This window comes from Acyrthosiphon pisum, chromosome A2, assembly GCF_005508785.2.
Source record: "Acyrthosiphon pisum isolate AL4f chromosome A2, pea_aphid_22Mar2018_4r6ur, whole genome shotgun sequence".
Lineage (NCBI taxonomy): Eukaryota > Metazoa > Arthropoda > Insecta > Hemiptera > Aphididae > Acyrthosiphon > Acyrthosiphon pisum.
Genome location: NC_042495.1, coordinates 45,631,223 through 45,641,302, shown reverse-complemented (window position 1 = coordinate 45,641,302; position 10,080 = coordinate 45,631,223). Strand labels below are relative to the sequence as shown.

Genomic DNA, 10,080 nt, shown 5'->3' with positions numbered 1-10,080 from the left:
ATTCAATCATTTAATCAGAGATAGGGTATTAAAAACATTTTGTTTTGAACGCTTGAGTTTATATTATAAAAAAAGTCATTATTTATTTTTGAAACGTTAAGGTAGTAATCGAGCAAACATTGAGCTTTAAGTAAATACATCAGTGTTTGGCAAGTTCCTTATAAAAAGGAATTCGTTCCGTTCCTCGTTCTTTTTTTAAAAAAAAAGGAATTCGTTCCGTTCCTTGTTCCTTGTTCCTTAAAAAAAAAAGAATTCGTTCCTTTGTCGTTCCTTTGGAAAATGAACAAGCTCCTTTTTTAGTTCCAAATAAAATAAAAATTCTTACTTAATCATTAATGTTTTTTTTTCATATGCATACTTCTTTAGTTTTTAATTCTAATATAATACCTATACAAGTACGTTCATATTTTATAATTCTATTTAGAGGTTTTCTTTAAAATTAAATTGTTGGCCAACGTATATCGATTGTATAACGTCTATAGTCGATAACGATCACTAATTAGCAATATACATTAAACACTTTAAAAAATATATATCTATCTTAATTTCAATTATTTACATAGGTACTTATCTGTATAAATTATTGGAACTAGAAAGGAACGAACAATTTTTTTATTTTTCCTTGAAAAAAAGAACTAGTTCATTTTCTCGTTCTTTTTTTATAAAAAGGAATTCGTTCCAAGAATCCGTTCCTTTTGGAACTCGTTCCTTCCAAACACTGAAATACATAAACAATAAATTATCAAAAACTCATTACCTAGCAGGTACATAAATATATTTGGGCTATTCTATTATTATTATTATTATTACCCATCTAATAATAATCATTAAGACTTGACAATTTGACCAATATTAATTTATTAGTGATAATTTTTTTTCTGTTGTACATAGTATTATAAATTTTAATCTAAAAAATCTTGTTGGGGAAAATTATTTTGTTTTCTCTCTTTCTCTCTTGGCTTTACAATTCTTTAAGAATTTTGGCCGCCATCACCACCGTTTTCCAATAATCACGATCCTGAATTCTATCTTTCCAATCCGTCACTTCAAATATTTCTAAGTCCTTCCTTATATATGCCATCCATCCATCACTTTCTAGGCCTTCCTCTTATTCGTCTTTTCCCCGTCGGTTGCCATTCGATTACTGCTCTTGTACAAGTAATTTCTATTTTCCGCATATTATGATTTATGACCAAACCATTTTAATCTTTGACACTTAATGTGGCTTGTTAACAATGGAACTTCAGTGATTTCTCTTAGTTCAGTATTTTTTCTTCTACGCCATCTGTTTAGCTCACTATCAAACACTGGACCACAAATCTTCCTCAGTATTTTATTTTCAAAAAATAACAGCTTTTTTTTCTATTTGTATAGTAGGTAGTGGGCCATATAATATATTTCACATCCATAAGTTACCATTATTATTTATCTTATTATGGTCATGTACAGTCTGATCTTGGTTCTTCTGGAAAATAATTTGGATTTAAAAAATGTATATAACGCGAAATAAGCCGTCTCTGCCTTGCGTATACGACTTATGGAAAATTATAATGTTAATATTATATTTTATATTTTTATAATAATTCTTAAAATAATTCCGAGTGATGTGCATTTAATTAGTTAAAGTATAATATTGACATATTCTGTACTAAAGCATTGTATACTACTGTATAGTGTATTCTATTTATTTCTAAACATATTTATTAATTCTGTTGCAGGACATATGGAACTATTGGTTCATCAATCTCCCGCTAATAGAAATCTAAAATAATATTTGTGTAGGGTACCTACTGAGTAGTGAGTAATGTAGGTAAGTACGTTATAGAGTGTACCCAGTTTTCGCATACATATGCTTTATATGAAAACAATGGTTTCAATAAAAATATTTGTAATATAAAAATATACTTTTAAATTTGTACCTATTTAATAACATTTTGTTTTGTGTTGACACTCGGCACACTCCAAACTACCACTTAGGTAAGGGCACTGAATTTTTATTAGACCCGGGCGTCAAATCTCCTAGATCCGGTAGCAAGGACGTCTATAAAGAAGATTCTTTACTCTTCAGATAGATCTTGATCTAGTGGAACCTTAAACCTTAAACCTTAATGGCTTTATGGGTCTATTATACCTTATACCTTTATGAGTAGCTAGTATAAATATTTTGTAGAACAAAAGTTCCATGGAACAAAAGGTAGTAATCCGTTTTATATCATTATATTATCACGAACTACAGTACTATGTAGTAGTTCGTGATTATTATATTCTGTGATAATATTATCTATGTGTATCACGATTTAAGATACTATCTTAAATCGTGATGTGTATACAACAGACTGTATATCCATTATCCGCTAAAAATTGTGTATTATAATATTATATTTTGTAAATTAATAAAATTAGTAATTACCCTAGTGTTTTAGTTTATATTAAAAAAAAATGTTTAAACATTTTGGAAGAAGCAATATATTATGTTTATGTAAACGTTATTATGTTAGGTAACATAATTTTTCTTTAAATATATAATATAATATGTACATAATACTATATGGTACGACACTACTAATACCATTGGTCTGTACTAATAATGATAATACAGTACCTCTTTATTTTAGGACTGCATTATACATTTAAAAGCCTAATTTTATTTTAACAGTTGAATATTTTACATTAAATAATTTTGTTTTACTTATTTTTATCATTGCAGTCTAAAATTTGATAAATTTTAGCCTCTGACTTATATATCTAAATTGTAATAGAAAATGTGATCCTAATTGATATTGTGGATGGATATGTTATTATTAGATTAGTAGAAGTGGGTCAGTTAAATACACCAAAGCCTATTGAAAAATATGAAACTGGTCAGTTGTTTTTTCACCAGATATTTGGATACAGAGGGGTGATATTGTTTCCATGGTTAGCCAGAGTATACGACCGTGATGTTGTCATCAAAGCAGAAAAGTAATTCTTAATATAATATATAACTAGATTTGTGCATTTACTAACAGTTGTATGACTAACCACTTGGCTATTGTAGTATAACATGATTAAAGCTAAAATAAACTCAAACTTTTTATTTTTTTTTTATTTTAGTGCTGCGGGAAAAGATGTTAAAGGAAAGACACAAACGTATTATCAAACTTTGATAGATGAAAGAGATTGTCCATTTATTGTAATTTAGTTAAAAATACTTATCCAAATTAGCATTAACAGCTTATTATTTTTATAATATTTTTTAGAGGGCACAAACAGAAGCCGTTACTTTTCTCGGAAATCAGGATACCAGTCGTAGCTTGTATGCGATACCTGGTCTAGATTATGTAGCTCAAGAAGATATACTTCCATACACAGCAACTGAAAAACAACCGTTACAACATGAACTTTTTGATAAATTCCTCATGTATAATCCTAATAAAGGTAAATGATTATTACGGTAATATTGTTATTATAGGTAAATTTATTTTGAGAACTTGAATTATGGTTTGTACTGGACACTGGTGATACATTTCAAGTTTTTAATTTATATTATATTATCTATACAATCTTGTTTCAATTTAGATCCACCATTTGGGGCACAGGAAACATTGAGATCGTGGCAAAAAAAAAAATCATCCTTGGCTGGAGTTGTCAGATGTTCATAAAGAAACTACAGAAAATGTTAGGATCACAGTAATACCATTCTACATGGGTTATAGAGAATCACAAACCAATTCTGTATACTGGGTAAGTGATATGTGGAAGCTTTTATTCATATGTGTTATTTATTAATAATCAGATGATTAATTTATGTTTAGTGGAGATATTGTATACGATTAGAAAATTTAGGTGAACAAAGCGTTCAACTTAGAGAAAGACATTGGAGAATATTTAGTTTATCTGGAACATTAGAGACTGTACGTGGAAGAGGAGTAGTGGGCCAAGAACCTCTTCTCTCCAAAAAATCACCAGCATTTCAATACAGTAGTCATGTTAGCTTACAAGCTCCTAGTGGACACATGTGGTTAGTTGTTTATTTAAACTTAATAATATATTATTTTATATGCGTGGTTTTGCGCGGTGACTACAATCAATCATGCAACGTGATTGACTCTTGAAAGTAAGTTACGTCTGCTGCCACTAGTTTAAAGTTCTAAGTTGTAAAATTCTTAACAACTTTTTTTCCTGCATTCCTAACTAAGTAACTAAATAGACAGTAGAATTCATATTAAGAATTTAGATTTTACTAACGACTAGTTACTAATGTATACAATATGTCAATATACTCTGTATTTAAACTAAATATTTAATTGACTTTGTTATTTTTAGGGGAACATTTCGAATGGAACGTGAAGATGGACATTTATTTGATTGTCGAATACCTCCATTTTCTCTAGAGAGCAAACCAGATGATAAGGTTACATTTAATACTGTATAAGAAAAATTTCAAATGATTATAGTTATTGTATTTATTGAAATTAGTTTTGTTTAAAGAATTCTCAATATTAGTTTCTAGACCGTTAAATGTTGGGTGATCCATTCTTAAGCCACTGGTGACTATTTCATCTTCCCCGTGTGGACAATCGTCCTGAAGATCGCATACCTATTGCTGAACTATGTATAATAGTTATTCAAACATTGAAGAAATAAATAAATTGCATAAATATTTGTAAAAATAATTTGTTTATATATACATAAATATATAATTTTTTTTATTCTAAATTCTGTAAACTGATCACAGTGTGAAAACCAGCTGTTACATTTAAATACATATTTATCAGATTCATCGGCACAGTTTCAAACATTCTTGTCAGTTACCAACATTTAAAATAATCGAATAATCTTCTCAAATGTTGAAATCACCAAATCAGGTTATTGGCCTACCATAGTTCAGCCACAATTGAATATTTTAATTAATAAAGTTCCTCACATACTGTAGTTGTAGTGCTTGCGGTAAAATGTGTCCGGACACAATTTACCAACACTGCTGTGGCACCGCCAAGACAAAAGAATTTTACTGCCACCACTGCAGTGTGTGGACCTTAATAGCTCAAATCCCGTTAAATTACAAACATATTTTATACATTTTAACAGAGTATCGTTTTTGAATATTAATAATACCCACTTATTATTTGATTAAATTGTCAAATTTAGAAACTATTACTTATGTTTTATATAACAAGATAATTTCTACATACTTTAATAGTTTATTCATGTTTTTCAGGATTGGTCTTTATGCATATTTTAATATATTATAAATATTATTTATAAAGTTTAGTATCTGGTTACTGATGATAATAAAATTATGATTTTGTCTTTGTAATAATTAACTGATTTTAAACTGTTACAATTATAAAATATAATGTTAATTACCTAATATATTTCCTCATGCTATACAGTATACTTATATAGTTATATGTATATAATATATTTATTATATTGTTCAGTTAAAATATTTATCAAATATTGTACATGTATAAAAATGTCAAATACAATCAAGCAACACATTACACAAATCAAAATAAAAAATCTCCAATTTTTTTTTAATATTTGTTTATTATTAACCTATGCATACAGTCATAAGATTCTGAATGGAGCAAGAAATGTATTAATTTTACAATGATGTGTTTTTTTTGTGTGTCATCAGTCATTAGTCATTACTCATCAGTAACTCATCATCTTTTGTGACAGTTAAAATGCTTCAGATTTCTACTAAACTTTCCTAAACTAACCTAAAATCTGGTAGGAAAGTGAATCTAGATGGTAATTTTTTTTAGGGGGGGGGGGGAAAGAAATCCAAGTACTTTCAAAAGTGTTGGGAAAAACAACTAAAAATTAAGAAAAACAGAAAACTCTTACGCAAAACCAGTTTTTGACTTGTTTTTTTTGTTAAACTCTAAAACGAATAATCTTTGTTACCTACTTTAAATTGTAACGAAATGTTTATATGACAATTGTTCATACATGATTAAGTTTTCAAAATATTTTGACTGTGCTATTATAAGCATGAAGAATTTTAAATTTTTTGTTCTGTAAAAAAACTTAAAAATTGATGACAAGTTTCTCATAATAATAATTATTCATATAAATAAAAAAAAAGTTTGGCTTAACAATATACGGTTACCTTATATTTTTTTCTTTTAAAATATGAATCAACCTCTTTATATTATAAGTCATTTTTAAATTTTCGACACTTGAATAACCTACAATTTTTTTCAAAAATTTGGGCCAATGTTGCCTGCAATTGGGGTAACTATGTCCCACACCAGTAAATTCATTGTAAACAGTGTTATTTATGATTAGGGCCAATGTTATAGTAAACTAGTATACAATAAATATTAAAGCAATCAAAATATCAACATTTATTTGCTTAAAAATAATAAAAAACATTTTTTTTATAAACAAAATTAACAATTTATGTTTTAAACCTAATAAAAAAAATAAAAAACAAACTTCAGTCTCAAAGTTATGAATCACTTAAGAATATACAACATTATAAAATTATTTAGAGTTTAGGTAACCTCCTAAAGAAACTTAAGTATTAAAAAAAACAATTTAAAACAAATTTATAAAATAATAACAAAAAACCTCTTTAATTTAACTGTTAAAAGTTAAAAGCTAATACAATTAAATAATAAAAAAACAAACTTCAGTCTCAAAGTTAATAATCACTCAAGAATATACATTATAAAATTATTAAGTGTTTAGGTAACCTCCTAAAGAAACTAAAGTATTAAAAAAAACAATTTATAACAAATTAATAAAATAATAACAAAAAACCTCTTTAATTTAATAAAATTATTTTTTGTAAATAAACAAAATAAACAAATAAAACGTTTATAAAATTAAAAGCCACAATAATCAAAGTTGACAGTCTTAACGTCAAAAAAACTTAAAGAATATTGGCGTCGGGTAACTTTGGCCCAACTTAGTTCTGGGCCAAAGTTACACAAAATAATGGGACAATGTTAGACCAAAATGATAATGAATGATTGAACAAAATGTTAATAAAGTAATTATATTCAAACCACCACAGCATGACTTTTCATACGCTCATCAGTCGTGTGAAATTCAAGAATAGGAAATATCGAATCTCATTCGACAACGTCTAATTGTCGTATACGACTAATAAACAGCGCCGTTCAAGAATCTACCCCCAGGGACGGCTTCAGTAAATTATAAGAAGTTTACATATGTTTTAATATTTTTTTTGTTCAATTTATAACCAAATAATATAATACTATACTTACATAATATGGAGTATTTTTTAGATTTTTAAGAAGGGTCATTTTATATTTTGGTTTACTTATACAACATTTAATTTATGTATATATGTATATTATGTTATAAAGAGTTAGATTTTATCTACTACTTGATATATTATGATTGGTGCTTTAATTGGATTTTCAAATAGGCAAAAAAATTTGGTGAATCACGTGCATATAGACTAATACCTTAGTCTCCATAAAGACATCTATATACATATACGATTTACATCACGTACATCATGTACTTAATTCTGACGTAGACCTGCAATGAGTTTAGAAAGTTTTTGGATACTCCCAGAGGCAAAAATGTAATGAAAAAAATAAGACCATCTGAAAAATATCAGTTGTATTAATTTAAGAATATTCATAATTTTTGATAATTATTTTACTTTATTAACGATATCTAATCTATTTATAATTTATATTTTTTTTAGTGTCCAGATTATATTCCGAGTTTGCAATACATTTCAAAAAATTTGTATCCCGCGAAAAAAAAATAAAATCCCAAACGTAGGTGGTATTTACCTAATTCAATTCTCAATTAGTTTTAAAGTGGGCTGGAACGTAATCAATTTTAACTTCTAAGGAGTAAAAACTAGGCGTTTTATATTTCATTTTATATCATGGGTCTTGTGAATGTGATGAAAGTAAATGAACATTAGTGTGTGTACTCGTAGTACCAATCACATTGAATTATAATGTATAGGGGCATTCCATAGTGACCAGTTAATATTACATATTATGTAAGTCCGTCATTTTACCTAAGCGCATACAAATATCACCATACATTACTTGATATAATTTCAAACATTTTTTTTTCAAATAATACTGCCAGTGATTTCAATTACTACGCTCAGTATGATGTTCCGATTTAAATTTTGAAAGCAGTGCTCCTCCAATTTTACTATGCTTTAACTATCGCACATTTTTCATATTCTATATCAATGTATTTACAATTAAATTATGAATATGATCCATTTTTACTCTTTCTGTTAGTAAATTTCTGAAAAAAAAAACTTAATTCAGAAAAATGAAATTGTTAAAGCATAGATAATTTAGTGACGAATTCAAATATGCATTCGAAATTAATATCAGAACATTATATTGGGTGCAATGATTGAAGTTGTGAGCTATGTTTTCGACCGAAAATGAATCCTCTCCAGCCCCCAATTTATTACTGTATGTGGTAAAATATAATTTGAAATTTAAATCTACACAAAATATCTATAGGTAATACTGGTATACCAGTATGGAGTAGGTATATTAATATTATGTTATTATCAATATTAAATTTGTAAAATAATATTTTTTTAATCAGATGGAAATATCACAGAGGATATAGAATATGGGAAGTATATAATATAGCGAGGATATAATAGTTAATAATAATATAGCTTCTAGCTAAAATATTGATTGATTTTATCGAGTTGGTTTTTATCATTTTGAGGGAGATTGATATGTTTTAGACTAAAGATGAAAATGGAAAATAGTTATGCCTATTTATTTTTAATATTTTTCAAATGATATTGTGATAATAAATCAGGAGCCTTAAATTCAATTTTCACGCTTTTTTACCAAACAATTACAATTTTATTGACAATTATAGGAAAAAAAACTAAAAAATTTAAAAATGATAATATCCATAAACAGCTCAAAAAGAGTCAGAATATTTTAAAAATTGTATGGTGTATAGAAAATGAAAATATAAACACTCAGTGAAATTTTATATATTGTATCTACAGTTATTCGTTTTTGAATTACAACAAAATAATATACCACTACCTACATAAGAAATCGAGTGAATATCCAATCTTGTAAAAAGCTTCAAACGATCATACAATTTTAATTTGATTTGCTGTTATAATTTTTTTTGATTAAGGTAGACAAACTTATGAGGAATCTTGTATTATGTTTTCAAATCTTAGATTTACAAAAGAAAAAATAAATTATGAATTCTTAACTCAAAATAATTTGCTAATTTTCTTGATTTTTCCATATTTTGTCAAGATTTGAACTTTAAATGCTTATAAAAAAAAACTGTGACTGAGGATTTTTAATATTTTCAATTTTCATTGTAACAACGTATTAGGAGTCTTGTAATAAATTTTCAAGCTTTTTGAACAACCGAATAAATATTTATTGACATCTAAGTATAGAAAAAAAACTAAAACAATAAATTGGAAACTGAAAATGCTTTATTTTGTTTTATAGGTTTAGTAGAAGAATCTAAAAGAAAAAGTAAGTTCGTGGAATTATGTTATAATACCTTTAGAATTGTATTATAAAAACTAATCTTCCTGAACGCGTATAGTTCCAGGGATCGAAACCGTTTCAAATTTTAATGGTTACGGTTTTAGTTCTTGAGAATGGTTTTCTAAATTTTCTAGTTTTGGTTTCAAATATTTTATTGATTTAAAGAACGGTTTTAGAAAATTTTCGGTTTTGGTTTTTGGAACGGTTTTTAAAAATGTCCATTTTATTTTCCTGTCTAATTACTGTAGACTCGATTTTAATTATTATCTATTAACTATTATAAGGGCTGAGTCTAAAGCCCTGAAATATGGCTACTTTGTATAATTAGTGTACAACATACGATATAATACAAATTTACGTTCAGCGGAACTAATTTCGTGTTATTAACTAACATTTTGTACCTAATTTAGGTGCCTTGTGCCTACTTTTGCATTCGACATAATATTATGTTGTCATGTTATAGTTGAGATCATTATTCGATTACATTAATATTTAATTGTATATTACAATAACATCACACTATATTATTTGTATTTGCAATTTTTTTTTTTTTTTTTTTTTTTATTGATCTAAAAAAGACATC

At 26.8% G+C, this 10,080-nt stretch overlaps 1 protein-coding gene across 1 annotated transcript; it reads left to right on the top strand.

The window, feature by feature from the left end:
* Window positions 1–2,321: 2,321 nt before the first annotated feature.
* LOC100158951 (polymerase delta-interacting protein 2) lies at window positions 2,322–4,762 on the top strand. The gene is given in 9 exon segments (XM_008186328.3): window positions 2,322–2,498; window positions 2,806–2,961; window positions 3,094–3,172; window positions 3,240–3,417; window positions 3,559–3,599; window positions 3,601–3,723; window positions 3,795–4,000; window positions 4,306–4,393; window positions 4,486–4,762. Coding segments are annotated over 9 exon segments (945 nt in total). The 5' UTR covers window positions 2,322–2,439; the 3' UTR covers window positions 4,501–4,762.
* The last annotated feature ends 5,318 nt before the right edge of the window (window positions 4,763–10,080 follow it).